The 18,066-nt window shown below is 52.2% G+C and overlaps 1 protein-coding gene across 4 annotated transcripts in view; it reads right to left on the bottom strand.

Annotated features, from left to right (window-relative positions):
* Nucleotides 1-1,091: 1,091 nt before the first annotated feature.
* The window catches only part of BCL11B (BCL11 transcription factor B), a 95,102-nt gene continuing 78,127 nt past the window's right edge, over nucleotides 1,092-18,066 (bottom strand). For all 4 annotated transcript variants that reach the window (XM_074365061.1, XM_074365062.1, XM_074365059.1 and 1 more), the window contains one exon: nucleotides 1,092-8,046. In XM_074365061.1, coding sequence (XP_074221162.1) covers nucleotides 5,990-8,046 — 2,057 coding nt within the window. In that variant the 3' untranslated portion in view covers nucleotides 1,092-5,989. The remainder of the gene's footprint in view (nucleotides 8,047-18,066) is intronic.

Genomic DNA, 18,066 nt, shown 5'->3' with positions numbered 1-18,066 from the left:
GGACACAGAGGGACACGTGCCCTCACTTCTCCTGTCATCTCCAAGGGCATAACCCACACAACATCTTAGCAAGCATGGCTCGGTGTTTTCATTTTTTGTAAAGTCTCCTTGCGAAGCTGCTTGGGCTGCCTCCCTTGGGATCTGGTTCACGGCTGGTGATCAGTGAGTTCGCAGAAAGTGACTTGAGCGGAATGTTGTTCCCTCAGGGCAGGACACATAAGAAGAGTGATCAAGAACCCAGTGGGTCCTCGATCCCTTTGCATTCAGGGATGGGCTTTGACTCTCACTGACAAGGAGGACAGCAAAGGTTCCGTTGTGCCTCAGTGGCTGAAACCCAACAGAACACTGCCATCTTCCACCTCCATCTCGTCAGCTGCTCCAGACCCAGCACTGGGAAAAGCCAAGCTAAAGGCTACTTCCTTCTGAAAGACCTTGCCTCTTCCTCCAGATCTGAGATTACCTGCCAAGAAAGGGCCTAGCACATGGGAAGGGAAGGAGGTCCTCCTATGTGAGGAGAACAGGCAGAGATGCTCTCTAGTCCAACGATCTCACTTCACAGTGGAACCCAAGGGGGCCAAACCAGACCACGGGTCTCGGTCCCACTCACCTCTGACCCCTCGATGCCCCACCCAGTGGCTCTTACTGGGAATCTAGGAAGCGTTAGCTGACTGACACCAGACCAGACCCTTGTTATTCCCAGACAAGGATTTTTTCTTCTAAACCACGTGTCCTCACTCTTGGCTGTGTCTGAGAGTCACCTAGATCACACTCAAAAATACTGATGCCTGGATCCCACCTCCAGAGATGCTGGTAGAAACTGGTCTGGGGTGGAGCCTGGATGCTGGGGCTTTTACTCTCCCAGGTGATTCCAGTGTGCAGCCGGGACTGAGAACCACTATTCTCCATCCCACTGCTTCCCGGGGGTGAATGAAGAGAACTGCTGGTCCTCCCGCCATTATTTCCTGTCTCCCCAGACATGGGAGTAAGGGTTTGGGTCAAGAGAAAGATGGAGAAAGACCCCCATTCACCCTCAGAAATCAGCTGTCCATCCCCTACCCTCGAAAGACACAGAAAAGGACAAAGTTTGGAGATCAAGTTAAATGTCCAATTTATTTTTATAACTTGAAACCAGAACAAACTTGGTTTTGAACAAGCGTACAAATGAAATGGCAGACACATGCTGAACTCAACATCGTGACATTAAGGGAAAAAAAGAGGCCCCCAAATCTGGTACAGAGAATAAAAGGAACAATAAATATTTTCCTAAGCCATATTGAAATGACCTCCTGTCATCTCAACATTTTATCCATAATTAAAAAAAAAAAAAAAAAGAGCCCGTTTCTTAAACGGAGCACAAATGCCAAGCAATAATAAATAGTTCCAAACTTGTAGTAAAGGACAGAACCTCCAAGTAAACAACAAAAGTTCACACAGTAAGTAATAGAAAAGGTAATAAAAATATTTTGCCTTGCCAGTACAAATGCAAACAACTGAACTCAATGTGACTTTGCTTCACGGGGCGGATACAAAAAGCACCAGAATCTCGGGTCTGCCTATGCTCCACAAAGCCTCTGCCTGTCACTTAGGACCAGGATGAAAGGTGGGTTTCCTGACTTTTCACATTTCGCTTAGAGGAATTCAGCCTTCTCCTCTCCCCACCAGACCCTCAAACGGCAAGTGGCAGGTTCCAATTTGGGGCAACTTTGAATCAAGTTGTGGCAGTGTGGAAAACAGCCTGAGGTCGGCTGGACCTCCCCGCCCAGGCTCGGGGCCTCTCTCACTGGGTCACCAGCTTCGGTGTTGGCTTTTTAAAACACGAAAGAGATGCAAAATGCTCTTTTCTCTGCAGCTGACAGAGACACCATCTTTGTGCTTTAGGATGGCTTAGTCCTGGCATGGTGGTGACTTTGCGTAAGCTGGTGAGAGCTAGCTAGCTTTTGTAACTACAGGAGGGTCACCTTGGAGGCTCTCACGGACCTTCACAGGGCATCTGGGGGAAGGGGCAGCCCCTGGGTCTTCGGGTCAAGCAAGTAAGAAGTGGACAGCTCAGCTTTACCTCCCACCTCCTCTCCCTTCTTCTCACTTGGCAAAGTTAAGTGGCAAGGAGGAAAGAGCATGTCAAACAGAAAAGCGCCCAGAAGCAAGATTCTGCATTTGGTAAAGAATTGCCCAAAAGGATGCTTGGTTATACTCTCATCACCTGAAATAATGGTTTCTTACAGTTCCTGAAATAAAAAATGGCTTCCTGATATAGATATTTCTTCAAATGTGTTATTCCCTCATCCAAAAAAACCACGATTTTATTATCTTAAAGCTACTTGGCTTTACAAAAAAAGGGGGGGGGGGGAGGGACAGAAACGGAGAAAGAAATCAAGTAGAAATGAAAAGAACAAATAAAGGACCGACAGAGGCTGGAGGATGGCGAGGAAACAGAGGGAAGAGAGAGAAAGAGCTGCGGAAAGGCACCGAATCCATCCCAGGCCCTGGGCATTCGGAAACTGACGGAAGGTGGGTTTCGGAGGGAAAAGCAGCAAAGCAGGTAAGGAAGACGACAGGCCAGCGCTCTCCACGGAACCACAGTTCCTGCTCGCGATGGGGACTCCTTCCTGAAATCCGCTTTGCCCAGGTCCCAGCAGCGGATCGAGTCACCTGGGCCTCGCTGACCGGCCAGCGACCTTTATGACATTTTTTTGCTTGTTTAATGTTGTCTCAAGGACTAAAGGAAGCTCCTCTGCATTTCTTTCTGCTCTGAAGGGCGGGAGAGGTGGTGGTGACGCCACGGTGGCAACTGTAGAGGAGGAAGATGCTCCGGCCCTCTCTCCTCTACACCTGACATCCTTACAGATGGCCGCTTAGAGAAAGGGAGGACTGTGAAACGTTACCGACATCTTTTCAAAAACTGATCTTTCCCTCAATACGAATAAAGAATTTCCCATCCGCTCTGCTGTGGCCACACCAGGGAGCCTTGATGCAAGGTTTGGGGCGTTCAGAGGGGAGCCCGACTCAAACAGTCCTTTGTAGAGGCCAATTCTGACAAAAATATATACAACTAAAATGATTTGTGAACCAAAGCATTTAGCTACTTCCTTTTGTTTCTTTCCCTCAAAGGTTGTCAAACAACCCTTTTTTCTCCTGTACAATAGGACTTCACATACAAATTTTTTTTTTGCAATATTTTATCCTGCCAAATTAAAAAAATATATTATGGCAGCCTGCTTGTTTTTGTTTTTTTTTTTCTTTTTATTTCCAAATTCACTAACAAAAAGGTACATTAAATCCCTTTAAAAGGACAAGCTTACAGTTAAAAAATTACAAGCTCCAGTAAAAATACAGCAAGTGCCTACATCATATGAACCAACCAATATATCCATTCCAGAGGGAGGTGGAGAGAAAAATAAGTACAGATCAGAAATGTGGATTTTTTTTTCTGCAAAGCAATAACAATATTAAGCACTTTTTTTTCTACATACTTTTTCTACATGGTGTAGCAATCCCCTTTTAATCCCCAAATACAAGTTTCTATACATTTTTTTTGAAATAAAAATTCAACACCCAAGGCAGAAAAAAAATGTACTAAAACTCCGACTTTACAGTTACTGTGACAAGAACAAATTATTAGAGACCCACCATTTAAATTTTACTGCAACATTTTCAAGGAAAAGAAAAGGTTTTTTTTTTTTCTTGTTTTGTCAAATGCCCAGGCATTCTCGATTATTACAAATACTGGTCCACTTTTACAGTAATCAAGAAATTTTAATATATATAATATATACTAAAACCCCGTCACCAAAAGAAAACAATATACACGCAGCCACTGTGGCATTTTTTTTTATAACCTATTAAGCAAACTTTGAAAAAAAATGATCGCTCCAACACACATACACACATTTTTTTTACCCTTGTATGTATCCAATACTGTAAACGTATTTTTAAGACAGAGTGCACTAAATTTAACTTTAGAAAAAAAATTAGCCATTGTTCCTGAATTGTTTTTGTTTTTTCATTCAACGATAGCAACTTGTAACTTGTGTCACTTGAGTTTTAATTCAGCAGTAAATCACCTCCACTCCAGATCTAAGCAGCGTTGTCCCACAGACAAAAGGGGCTGAGGATAATTCAGCTAATGAATGTCCAAGGTTGTGCTGGGTTTATTTCTTCATTTGATTGGGTCTTATGGCATTTTCGTGTCCTCAACCAGGATTTTAAAAAATTTATTTAAAGTAAATGTGGCTTTGTTTGTTCCTAAAGAAATGTACTTTTCTTGTTTTACTTTTTTAAAAAGTCTTTTCATTTCAAAAAAAAAAAAGTTTTGCATTTGTCTCAAGAGACTCAAATAGGAAGATCAGTTTTCAAGGCACTCACATCAAATTGGATGGCAGTAGAAAAACTGTCCAATAAATTATTATTTTATTTTGTTCTTTATAGTGCCAGTATTGTGAATGCCACGCTTAGCAATACCGACACTCAATCTCAGCCGTCCCTTACAGTTTAACCCACCTCTGGGCCAAAAAGAAGATGCTGCAATTTCTTGTTTAGAAGCCATTTAATTTAAATGCAAACAAAAGCTTTAAAGTGCGGGTCAACAGAATTCAAATGTCTAATCTTAACAGTCCAATGTTTCGTACCTTCCAACCTAATGGGATAGAAACAAAACAAAACAAAACAAAAAAAAACAAAAAAACTGGGAAGTAGCGCTGGGCACCTTCGGATGGAACTCTTCCCGTTTTCCAGTAAAAGGGAACTGAGATTGGCAAGATTCCCCACCCACCTCCGTCCGTACAATGTCATCAGTGTGCATCAGATGAGAGAACAGGAACTTCCCTCAATTCTCCATCAGGACACTTGTCTGCTGGAGAAGCGATCAGTTGTCACTTGTAACAAAGTGTGACTTAGGATTTCTGTGGTGGGGGTGATGGGAAGAAGAGACAGAAGCTGTCAAGCCAGAAGCCTGAAAGAATATCGCTGGTTTCTTTCCTTTCTGCGTCACTGCAGGCCACCACCATCCACCCCGAAAAGTACCCATGGCCCATTTTACTTAGTCTAATCTACCGCAAATAATGAATGATTTTTTTCCCAGGGCACATTCCAAGAAAAGGACAAGATCTGCTGGGAATGCACAAATCTAGAATGCACTTGGGCCATTTCCCCAGGCGGCAGCCCGGAAAAACTCCTGTTTCTCAGGTGGTGCTGAGTTTTTGGGAGGGCCTCTACCCACCACTCAAAGGTTTCCTATTATATAGTAAGGTTGAAATCAACACAGAAAAGGCCTCTGTTACTCGGGACATCATCAGTGCTACATCTCCATTCCAATTCTGAAACAAAGTGCTACAACTTTAAAGATTGTTATCCGCTGTACATCCACTCTCCACCCCCAAAAAATCCCCCAAAAAACTGCATGCCACTTTTTATTTCAGGATCAAAAAAAAAAAAAAAAAAAAGAAGAAGAAGAAGGAATAAGAAAGTAAACAACTTTAAAAGTCATGTAAGTGTTGGCTTCTTCACAAGAAATTACACATGCTTAGCTTAGATTTCAAAAAAGCAGCGCCCTCCCCCCAAATTATAATTTAAAAGATAGGCTTCCCCTCTACATAGCTTGGGAGTCATTGCTCAGGCTACTACTGGGTTAAAAAAAAAAAAAACCGAAGAAGGGATGGATACCCAACAAAATCTCTTAAAGGAATTTAAACAGAAAGAATAATAATAAAAAGTACCTGCACATGCCAAAAAAATTACAAAACCCAATAAATACAGAAATTATTGCACAGTTAAAAGGCTCCACAATTTTTACTGCCTTGATCAACCCTCGGGTTTCCATAGGACTTCGCAGACACAGGTTAGGTTGGAGGGTTGCCTCCCCTGGGCCCCGGGGACACGCGCAGGGGGGCTAAGTGGCGGGGACACGGAGGCAAGTGTCAGGTCAGCATTCTCTAGTTTGGCAACGGGTCCACTGTACAGGGGCGCGGTGCCCGGCCGGCGCACGCACGCGCGCTTAGCTCCTCTCGGCCTGCTCGATTTTGACGTCGTTAGTCAGCAAGTGCTCGCCGTGCCACTTTTTCATGTGTTTCTCCAGGGTGCTGTAGACGCTGAAGGGCATCTGGCAGATGTCGCAGCGGTACACCTCCTTGCCGATCTGCCCGTGCGTCTTCATGTGGCGCGTGAGCTTGCTGCTCTGCGCGCACGCGTAGTTGCACAGCTCGCACTTGTAAGGCCGCTCGCCGGTGTGGCTCCGCCGGTGCACCGTCAGGTTGCTGCAGTTCTTGAACACCTTGCCGCAGTACTCGCACGTGTCGCTGCGGCGGCCCTCCTTGGAGCTCGGCCGCCCGGGGCCCGGGCCGCCCAGGTGCGGCGTGCTGCCCCCGCTGGCCGTGCCGCTGCGGCCCGACAGGCCGCCGTCCAGCAGGTCCCCGGGCGGCGTGGAGAAGCGCAGGCTGCCGTTCTCGGACGAGTGCTCGGACGACGTGGCGAAGGGCGACTGGCGCGCGTCCGTGAAGCCCAGGAAGGGGTCCTTCATGAAGTGCCGCGACGCCGCGTAGCCCACGAGCCACTGCGAGTACACGTTCTCGGACGGGATGAGCGCGGCGGGCGGCAGCTCCAGGTCCTTCTCCACCTTGATGCGCTTGGCCGCGCTGTTGAGCCCGGGGCTGGGCAGCGGCGCGGGTTTGCGCGGGAAGAGGCCCGGGAAGGGCTCGGCGCCCGGCGCGAAGCCACCGCCGCGCCCGTTGACCGCGCCGCCCGGGCCCGCGTCGCCGCAGCCGCCCGCGACCTCGTCGTCGTCACCCGCGTCGCCGCCCGCCGCGCGCTTCAAGAAGGCGCCGCGCTTCTGCTTGTCGGCCAGCAGGTCGCCGTACTGCGGCAGCGCGCCCAGGCCTACGTTCTCCATGACCTTGCCCAGCACCAGGGCCTTCTCGTCGGCCAGCGCCTTGGCCGCGCCGCCCACGCCGCCGCCCGCACCCGGCACCCCGGCCACCACCCCGCCGCCGCCGTTCTCGCGGTTGCGGCTCAGCTCCGAGTCCATGCTGAAGCTCGACTCGGGCCGGCTCTCGTTCTCCAGCAGCAGCTCCTCCTCCTCCTCTTCCTCCTCCTCGTCCTCCTCCTCGGGCTCGTGGCCCAGCGACGGGTCGCTCTCGTGGTGGCGGAAGTCGCCGTCGGACGCCTTGAGGCCCTCACCGGCCAGCTCGCTGGTGCCGGGCTCCGGGGAGCTGGCGGCCGAGAGCCCGTCGTCGGAGCGCCCGGCCAGCGAGCCGGCCTTGTGCATGTGCGTCTTCATGTGGCGCTTGAGCTTGCTCGCCTGCGAGCACGCGTGGTCGCACAGCTGGCACTTGTAGGGCTTCTCGCCCGTGTGGCTGCGCCGGTGCACGATGAGATTGCTCTGGAACTTGAAGGTCTTGCCGCAGAACTCGCACGACTTGCTCTTGGCGGGTGGCTGAGGCGGCGGCGTGCCGCCGGGGGGCATGGGCGGCAGCGGCGGCGTGCTCAGGAACGGGGACTTGGGGCTGGGTTGGAAGGGGTTCAGGAGCCGGTGCATAGGGTTGCCGCGGCCCGGCGACACGGGCGGCGGCGTGGAGCTGTTGCCCGCCAGCTCGCGGAGCCGCCGCGAGAAGTCCATGGCAGGCGAGTCGATGGCCATGGGGTTCAGGCGCATGACTCGGTCAAAGGCACTGGGGTGCTGGGCGACGAGCCCCATCTCCTCGGCACTGAGGCGGTGCGGGTCCAGGTGGTGGCGCGGCGGCGGGCTGAAGAGCGGCGGCGTGCCAGGCAGGCGGCCCTCGCCGAAGCCCGGGTGGTCCCGCAGGATGGGGCCCGTCATGCGCAGCAGGTTGAAGGGGTTGCTGTCGCCCAGGAAATTCATGAGCGGGGACTGGGCCACGGCCTCGGGCCCGAGCGGCGGCGGGATGGTGAGCCGCGGCGTGAGCGAGCTGCTGGCCGGCCCGGGCTCCAGGTAGATGCGGAAGCCGTGCGTGTTCTGCGCGTGCTGCAGCAGGAACCACGCGCTGTTGAAGGGTTGCTTGCATGTTGTGCAAATGTAGCTGGAAGGCTCATCTTTACCTGGGGAGACACACGGACAGAAAGGCAGAGAGAGCGTGAGAAGCGGACGGGGCGCGCGCACCGCAGGGCTGGAGCCGAGCACGTCCCGGGGTCCACGGCTCTCAAAGGCGGCAGCGAGACCACTTGCGAGCAGGCCCAAGCCCCCAGCGTGGCAGACTCCCCAGTCAAGGGGCTGAAAAGGCCTGCCCAATGGGCAGGCAGCCAGCAGAGCCCAGTTCAGGCACAGGATCTGGGCGAGTTACTCCAATTCCACAGGCCTCGCTCGGTTTGTGCCCCTAAAATATGGTGTCCTTAAACTCATTGTCTCAGAAGCCAAAGGAGATATGTTTGTGAGACTAATCGATTCCAATAATAGGAACTATATAAAGGCTGGACTGCAGAAAGGATAGCGGGGCAAATTTCAGCCATTCAGGGTTGGTTCACACCTGCCGAGGTCTAGATGAAGCAAGGCATTACTGACATTTAGACCCCGATCGTTCTTTGGTTGCATGGGGGCTGTCCCGTGCCTTGTGGGATGTTTAACAGTATCCCTGGCCTCTACCCACTAGAAGCCAGGAGCACTCCCTGCCCCATTCATGATGGTCAAAACTCTCTCCAGTCATTGCCACACATCCCGGGGGGGGGTGCAAAATTGTCCCCCCCCCCATCACTGATTAGGCAATATTTGAACCAAGGAAATTCTAAAAAACACAAATCAAACTGAATCACCTTGCAGACATTTTAAGAGAAATGGTGGATACCTCCGCATCATTTGAGATTTTAACTACAGGAAATTCTAGGGTTTGTACAGCAACATTCGTGCAGAAAGCACTGTCAGATTTAAACACGGATGCATAGGAACAGAAGGAATTGAGCATATTATTATGAAGATCACAACTGGGTGACCACTGCCCCCCTCCCCCGACTGCCCCCATGGCCTCATACAACCCCTCTAACCACGGGGTGGAATCTGACCTCCAGAGACCCTGGGGAGGGGGAAGTGGAGGGGAGGTAGGGGAGGGGCGGGGGCCACTGGCCTAGTGAAGTCCTTTGCCAGAGGGCTGAGTGAAAGAGTGTCACATCTGACAGGACAGGAGAATGGCCGCAAGCGTGAATTTGTTACAAAGTGGCTCTGGTGACATCAGGAGCAAACCTTAGTGGACACTGGTGGCACAGAGCCAGAACATCCCTGTCTTTGTCCATCGTTGGGGCAGTCACAAAATGGGAGCCTGGACATTTCATCCAGACCCTGCCTTGCGGCCGCGGTCCTAGCCCACAGGTGACACTGGTTACTTCTCCAGCCTGAACCTCCCCTCATGCCTCACGTGAACTGGACAGGTGTGGGCAGGCCCTGCCTTCCACCATCAGATTTCCTCACCAGTCGGGGAAAGAAAAGGGAACAAGACAACACAGCCGCGAGCTTGAAAAACCCCTTTTGTTTTTTCAAACTTTCTTGTACCTGGAAGATTTTAACGCTGATAAAGTCTGGTAGCCGCAAACTCCCTCGTGGAGCCAAACGTGCATGTTAATTCCCACAGCCCGCATCAGCACGGGGAGGGGAGAGCACAGCCGGGCGGCCGGAGGAGACAGAGGCCATCTCAGCCCCTCCCCGGAAGATTAAGGACTTCTGAAATCCCGTACAGAGACCGATTTTTTGTTTTCCACCCACGAGCTATGTTTCTTTGGGGCTTCACCCTTAGCAGTAAAAACCAAGTGGCTCTAGGACCAAACGCCCTGAGTCCCGTACATGTTAGACTGGACAGCTCCCAAGGGGCTTGGACCTCCCCGAGCCACACAGTGTGTGCGATGTCACAGGAACACAGTGGGCCGTCCAGGGGCCAGGGGGCAGCATGCAGACCCAGAACCAACGGGGCCAGAACACCTACCACCGGAAACCAAGACATGCCTTTCAAGTCTGGTGTTCCACGGGCACCAGTGCACACTCATACCTTATTTTGCCTGCGTGTTTGGTGGTGAGGAGACTGGCGGCCAGGGGAGCAGGACAGAAAGGGAAAAATTCTGAAGTTCAACTTCATCTTGCTTCAAAACTAAGCTCCAGAAGAACTTCTGAAAGCAGTATTCTTTCTCTGGGCTATCTGGGTTCAGTTCCCCATGCTGGAGCCCCTGGGGGAATGTCCCCACCCGGAAACAGACAGGGAGGCCTTCCCAGGGCCCTGGGCAGCCGTGTTCCTCACTGCAGGAGCGGAAAGACTGCACGAACACCCTACACGTCCTTTCCTGCCACCCCCTCTAGCACAGAAAGCTCCGGCCTCCTGGGGACACCACCTCCTGGCTTATGAGAGAAGGTACATGGGGAACAGAACTTCACCTCACAGGAGAGCTGGCCAGAAGCCATGCTATTTAGAGTCCCCCTCAAATCCTTTTCTGAGCAATGCAGAATGAATGTGTAATAAATAAGGAGAGAAATAAGCAGTCCCTTTCTGTCACACAGCTAATAACAGACGAAGCACCGCCTCCCACAGGTCACAGACCTTCAAACTAAGGACACGCCTGTACCCTTCAGCTCGGCTCTCACCACTCCCGTCAAGTTTTGACCCACAGCTGCGCTGGTGCCTCCTGTTTTTAAGCCAGGCCACCTCCCTTCCCCTAATCTCTTTTCTCATCATCTTCATTTCCTTGTGGGTCCCTCCAGAGCACTTCCTGCTTCTTGTTCTGATGGCCACACACTTTCTAGAAAGTCCTACTGCCTGTGAGGAACGCGGGTATCAGAAGACAAGGCAGAACTCCCAGGCAGGCTGGGAGTGAAATGGCCGATTAAAAAAAATTTTTTTAACTCAAATGGCAGCTGCTTGGAAGCATGTAGCTGCATGTTTTAAAGAGCTCAGATGTTTCCATTTCTTGTTCAAAAAATAAATAAATAAGAAGGGCAGAAGACACTTCGAAAACTCTCACTTGGAGCAGCCTAGGGAGGAAGTTAGCTGTCTGGAATTCACCGTCAGGTGGGGAAAAACTCTGTGTGTCCATCGAATGGGATTCCAGGGTTCACTGCCAGGGTTCGCTCTTTATTTTCCTGCACCCCTAGACCAGTTTGATTCCCAGACGTCCCTACATGCTGTTGCAGGAGGCACAGCAGGTGACACAGCCTGTGTGGCACAGAAGACTGCAAGGGACAGGCTTCCCAGGATCTGACAGCTTCCGTTATTTCTTCCAGCCCTCCAAGGCCCTTCCTAGACAACGCTCCTTCCACTCTCCTCTGTAACTTTATTTTTTAAAGAAAATGTTCATTTCCATATTACCATTTCATGGTTCTCTCTTGCCTAGAAGTAGCCTTGAGCACAGGAGCTGCTCGCTTTTGAGAACCGAACAATGTTAGAAAGTCTCTGAAGAGCCACTCAGAACATTTTTCTGTTTGAAAAGCTGCTGGCTATCTTAAAGCCCTGGTACGTGCAGTCACAGACACCTCCTTCTTGCAGCGTAAGACCCTTGGTGAGAGGGCTGCATCAGACTCGGGGCTGCCACCCCGTCCTGGAGCTCAGGGCCCACCTGCCCAGAGGCGAGCTGGATGCTCCACCAGGTACCAACTTTGCCGGTGGCCCAGACAGGATCCCTGCGACCCAACATGCTGCCACAGTGCCCCCCGAGGTTCTGACTGATAGGTGGATGCCAAGATAATTTTGAAGCGACTTACGAAGCAACATCAAACCTGACCTACAGACCTAGGAATGTCGGCTACAATTTGATCACTAAATTAGTCTTGGAGACTCAGAACCCAGGGCCTGTGTCTTTCCTTGCTCGCTTGCTTCCTTTTTCCTTCCTCAGACGTTTTCAGTATCTGTTGGCAGAAACCCACACTGGATCTCCACTACTGGCTCTGAAGGGAGGCCCTAATGTTTTTCTCATATTCGAAACCCTCCCTACAATCTCTCTGTCACGGGAACCCTGGACAGCAGCGTGGGTTCATACCTCTGCCTTGTTTTTCCCAGCAGAGTGATGTCAACCAAGTCACTTAACCTCGCTGAGCCTCCGTTTCCTCATCAGTAGAGTGGGAATGACATACCTGCCTCCTAAGAGGGCTGGGGGAGCAAGTGAGACCTCACCTGTGGACACACCCTATAAAATCCGCACATCACTATGCACATGTTACGGCTGGTCTTTGTCTGTTTCTCTCTCTATTATCCACCTTGTGCCTGGCTGTGGTGGATGTTTCAGGGATGCCTTTCTGTGTAACTCTGGCAGTAATACAACCCTGGAGGAATTTTAATGCAGCCTGCCTAATGCATTAGAAGTTCCAGGGAAGCAGAAACTTGCAAACATTGAGGAAACATCATTTTTTATTGCGACTCTGGGGAACCAACATGCAACTGGGCTCCTGCAATGAAATGCTACTCTCCCTCTGCTCGGAGGTGGTTTTTTTTTAATGAGCATTTAAATAATTGTCCCCCCTTATTATGCTGGTTACTGTAATAATACCAATAAAGGTATCAGGGATGTTCAATAAAAAGCACACCTTTAATTGAGTTATTATTCAATAAAAAGGCCGTAATTGAGAGCAATGGTTGAAGAGGTCTCTCCTAAGGGCGGGTGGTACGGAATAGAAGCGTATTCCTGCTTGCTGGGGCTCTAGTGGTTCTCTGCTACTCAAGCAGGGCCTGGGGAGTCAGCAACCTCCAAAAAGATGGAGGCAAAAATGAGAGTCCTGGCACTGAAGTCAGGACCAGGTCTTGGCTTCACATGGCCCTCTACGGTATGCAGAGCACTTGACAGCTGGTTTGGCATTTTCACACCCATTCGTGCATTTCATTGTCACTCACACGACCTCTGAGGGAGGCCAGGCAAGGACCACATCCCTGCTGGCACGTGAGGATGCTGCAGCTCAGAGAAGCAGAGTCCGACAGCCAGCATGGGGAGGGCCACGCCCCTTCTCAGGGCATCCTGACCCCCAGGCTCCATCCCAGCTGCCCCCACCAGCACCACCTGACAGATGGAACATTCTTCACTTGTCAGGGCCTGTTTCACACTGAAAAGGCCAAGAGAGGTTCTCCTGCCACACTGTGTGTGTCCTCCCAGCGAGGGGCTTGATTGTCCTCCCAGCTGGGTTCACCAGGGGCCTAGTCTCCGGAGGGGAGACGCTTCGCACAGCAAGTGAGCCCACAGGGGCAATGCACCACTTGGGACCTGCCGAAGAGGTCACAAGATGCCAGGCAGCCAGATCTAGGGGCAGGCTGTGGATCCAGGATCCCCCTGTGTCAGGCCCCTTCCCTTTTCTGGACCTCAGGGTGCCCAGTGCCCAAGAAGAGGGCTGGATTCACTGGCCAACCACCCCATCCTCCTCCAGAATCTTTGCCTGCTAACAGTGCTGTCTCCTTGGTCCCAAAATGATGCTAGTTACTATCATGATGATGTCTAGGTGTGTAGCCCCCTTATTAGTTTAAAGACTGTCTCCTCTTTCATGATCCCAGAAAGACAATGTCAGTTGGCTTCCTTGGGGGAATCTTTGTCGGTTTCGCGTTCGTACCACTTCTGTGCACGGTCATCTGTGAACTCTGTAAGCACCCCTGCTTGTTCTGAAAGCATCCTATCAGACCAACCTCAGCCTCTTCAAGGAAGACGGTAGAGCTGAGGGGACAGTAACAGCAATACAATAAACCATTGCTAAACCCTTACACGAGCTGCCCGCAGCTACGGCGAACTGTCCTCGCAACAACTCCCAAGGTCGAGAACTGTCATCCGCACCACTTTATAAATGAGGAAGCAGGACTGGAAGAGATAAGGCGATTAGCCCAAGGCCACACAGCTACCTGTGCTCTAGATAAAAGCCCGGTCGAAAGAGGAAAGGGTGCAGAGCTGGGCCCACCCCAAGCCAAGAGACCCGGGGTAGGAGTGGTCGCGTGGGTGCCTCGGTATTTTACCTGTCGTTCCGGCCCAGTGCTAGTGAAGTGTGGAGATGTGTTGCTCTCGGCTAGAACTGCAATAACCCAGTGAAATCACGCTGATTATCTCATGCAGAAGTAATAGATGCACTTTGTTGGCTGCTGGTGCTGGTGGCGAAAGTTACCAGCACTGCTGCTACCGCTAAGGGGTCTCCCGGGTGACGCAGTGCTAAGCCAGCCTCAGCCTAACTGAGCCAATGCGCCTCCACCAGTGCCCGTGGCAGACATGGCCAATCCATCCCCGCACTCACCCTCCGAGCCTCGGAATCCTCTTTGGGTTAACCCAGAGCCCTAGACAGCCATCACCACCACATGGAGTGTGGGTCTGCCTCTTGGCCATCCCTGGATCCCAGCCCACACAAGCACAGTATGTAGGGGACCAGGAGAGATAGGGCCAAATGAACTAGGTAGCAGAGGGTGTCCTGCTGAGAGCAATGACCGCTGCTATCAAGGCATGCAGCTCTCAAATTCCGGGGGGAGACAAGAGCACCTAATAACCCTCTCACGTATTTCCTGAAAAGTGTGAGTGCTGCTAGGGCGAAGTTCAGGGTGCTGGGAGAGAGAAGAGTGCAGGGCTTGGCTGACTTGGGGGTTTAGAACCTGCATCGCTACGCCCATGACTGTTCACAGGAGAAATAAAGGAGGCTCAGAGAGCGTGGGTAAGTTGCTTGAGGCCTCATTACTGGCCTTGGGTTATTTATTTAAAATTCATCATCTGGGCTGGATCCCAAGCTCCCTGAGGACAGGAGCCTAGGAGAGCTTGTCCACTGCCCTGACTCCGGCCACCAGCAGGGTGAGTGACACGCATGTGCTTCAGAATCGCCGGTGCCTGGTCAGTGCCGTGCTCTGTCTGTTGGCCTCCCCGTGGTTGGCACTGCTGAAGTCATCACCACCAGGACAAGGGCGTCTGCCCAGGTCTCAGTGAACCTGCCCGGGCTGCACAGTCTGCCTTCCAGGTGAGGCCGCTTTGGGAGCAGGGCTCAGCTCAGCTCTCAGCAACGCCCCACTGCCCCGGCAGGGCCCCACCCAGCACGCCCGCACCTCTTGGCCCACTGCCTTCCAACCAGCGGAGCATGCCGGGATCCCAGGTGACTCCCAAGAGAACCCACTCTGCCACTGCCCCCATCCACCTCTCAGCCACCCCCAGCAGAGTGGGCAAGTGGGCCAGCAATCTTCCCAAATCCCAGAGCCGATGGGCCCCGCCACCAGGACGAAGCACCAGGCACTCAGCTTTCAGGATCCGGCTGGACCTGCCACCCACCTCTGCACTGGCCGCTCACCCTCCTGGCCCTCTCCTTGGCCGTGCACGTCACACCTGTTTGCACCTGCGGTTCCCACTGCCTGGAATACCTGCCTGTCCTCTCTCTACCAAACAGCCCAAGTATAGGCCCCTCTGTATTCCCACAGCCTCTACGGACTGTTTCTTGACCTTGATCACCACAAGTGTTGTTACATTTGTCCTTGACTTTGGTGGGCTTGACTCCCATACAACCTGCACATGCCAGTGGCAGATTTATGCTCTCTGGGGGGTGCTCACAGCGACTCTGGAAAGTGGGTTCTAATCCAGATTTTATATAAAAAAGAAACTCAGTCTCATCACAGTTAAGTGAGGGGCCAGAGGTCACACAGCTCATGGGTCACTTAGCCGAGATTCACACCTGGGTCTGAGCCCAGGGCCTGTGCTGCGTCTAACACACACCTGGCTGCCCCTGCACTGGGACTTGCAAACTTGTAACCCGTCCTGGGAGGTTGGTGGGGGGGCCGGAACCAGCCACAGCAAACCATCCCATCTGCCCCCGTGCACACTAGCGAGCTGGCCGCGGCGACGAGCTGCAGTGCAGGAAATGCCACGCGGAGCTTGGCTGAGGATAGAGGGGCCTGACACAAGTGAGAAACCTCACTCAGCCACAGCCCACTCACCCTCCCAGCGCCCGTGCGGCAGCGGTCAGCTTTGTGCTTCAGGTGCCCGGAGTTAACTCGGGCTGGGCGACTGGGCCTCCAGCCTCTCCACAGCCTCCAGCTGAAGCTCTGAAGTCCCCAGAGACAGCCAGGTGCACAAAAACACTAGTGTCTCCTTCGAGCCAGAGCAGCAGCCTGGGAAGTTACTGAACCCAGGGAAATCTGATTTTGTCCCAAATGGTCTAGGGACATGCCTTTCTCATTCATTCCCTCATCCACCCGGTCACCACGTGCCAGGTGCTAGTATCCCACAGCAGGGACTACCCAGGGCAGGGGATTGGCCACAGGTGGGGGTCGGGGAGCCGGGGTGGGTGAGGCTGGGGACACAGAGCACTCGGAGGCAGAGCAGAATCTGCCCAGTGACCCCGGAGCCCAGGGAGGAGGCGGGCAGAAAACACCCCATGGAGGTGAGCTCAAGCCAGACACAGGGAAAACGGCACCTGCCCAGATCCAGCAGGGAAGGCACTCAGGGTGAAGGGCCGTGCACAAGCACACTGGGGGTGCACAAAAGAGAAAGCAGCTCTGTCTGCGGCAGGAGGAGGCCAGCAGGGGACATGGGAGAGGAGATGGGAAAGGTAAGTGTCTGCAGAGAATTCTGCAAGGGCTGTTTCCATCTGCTGGTTCTGCAGGCTTTGCGGTGCAGGCTGTCCTGACTCACCCACACTCCCCATCCAAGCCCAGGGCTAAACAGTAAGTGTGAAGATGATGCCCTGGCTCTCAGGGCTCTTATCCCCTGTGAAGAAAGCCAGGAAGCCATCGAGACAACACCCAGGGTCACACCTGGCGCCCCAGGAACTGGACCATTGGTGCAAAAGGTGAGAGGCTCTTCTCAACACAGCCGTTCCTTTGCTCCTTCCTCCCTTCCTTCCCCCCTTTCACTCTGCACGCGCCGGCACTGCCCGCTGTGTGCCAGGCCGCGCTGGATGGAGGGACGCCCGCTTGGAGCCTGCAGTCCAGGGCAAGAGGCTATCGAATCCACACACATCTAACAAAGGCTCAGGCCACTAAGGCGCAGAGAGGGTGTACCACGAGGTGCAGGACCCAAGGGGGGGAGAGACTGACGGCCCAAGAGGACCAGGGGAGACTTCTCCCAGGAGGAGGCCCCAGATCTGAGCTCAGAAGGAAAAATGAATCCATCATGCAGAGACAGGAAAGAAAGGGTGTGCCTGGTGGGGGGAACCGCACACACAAAGGCATAGACTCTCAGAGGGGAGGACCTGGATGGGGAGCTGAAGAGGGGTGTGGGATCTATCTGAGGAGGCTCTGAAAACATGCAAAGGAACTGAGCTGAACAGAGATCAAGTTCCATTGCTGCAAATTCCATCACAATGACAACTTAGATTTTTTTTTTTGTAATGAAGATTTTCAAGCCCACACTCAAGGCCTACTTGAGTCACGAACCATTCAGTATAACAAAATGTCAGTACAACAAAAAGATGTAGGTGAACCCCTCGGAAAGTTTTGTTTCAGACCAGATATGCCTTTCCCAAACTATGAAACATAAGGCATAAAGAAATGAAATGGGGTGGGGTAGAAAACACAAAGAGGGAACTTAAAATCCAATCTATGAAGATTGCTAGCCTACGACACGAGGTGGCTTCTAAATCACCCTCTCCCACAGAAGTTCTATTATTCCAGCAAGCCGCTTATCTGAACACTCAAGGCATGCGAAGCCACCTTCAGGAATGGGGCAGTCCAGGCTCTCAGTGGAACAGGGAAATATTAAAACTGATCTACAGCTGCAGGCACCAATGCACCCCAGATTTCCCCAAAACAGTCTCGATTTCAACTGCTCAATTCTGTGGTCACACCAGGTGTGCAATTCAGGCTCAGGAAACAGCCACCAGACTCTGAGACAAAGCAACAGCACTAACTGTGGAGGCATCTCGGGGCAGGGTGAGAACCGTCATGTTTGCCAGTCAGATAGAAGAGCTCGAAGCAGGACACACGGATTGATTTTATATGTGGCAACTCACTTGTGGCATTCTTGAGAAATTCCAGCACATTCCTCAAGATCATTTTTATACAGTCTGTCCCCGACCCCTCACGAGGCACTCAAACCCACTAGAAATAATATCTTCCCCGAAAGAGGTGAATGCATCGTCAGATTCCCTTGAAATCTGCTTTTTGTAGACTTCCCCGAAAAGGACCTATGATTCTCCAGTGGGTGTTGGATGGGCTGATGGAGGAA

This window comes from Camelus bactrianus, chromosome 6, assembly GCF_048773025.1.
Source record: "Camelus bactrianus isolate YW-2024 breed Bactrian camel chromosome 6, ASM4877302v1, whole genome shotgun sequence".
Lineage (NCBI taxonomy): Eukaryota > Metazoa > Chordata > Mammalia > Artiodactyla > Camelidae > Camelus > Camelus bactrianus.
The sequence above is the reverse complement of the archived record's forward strand: the minus strand, read 5'-3'. Positions and strand labels throughout refer to the sequence as shown.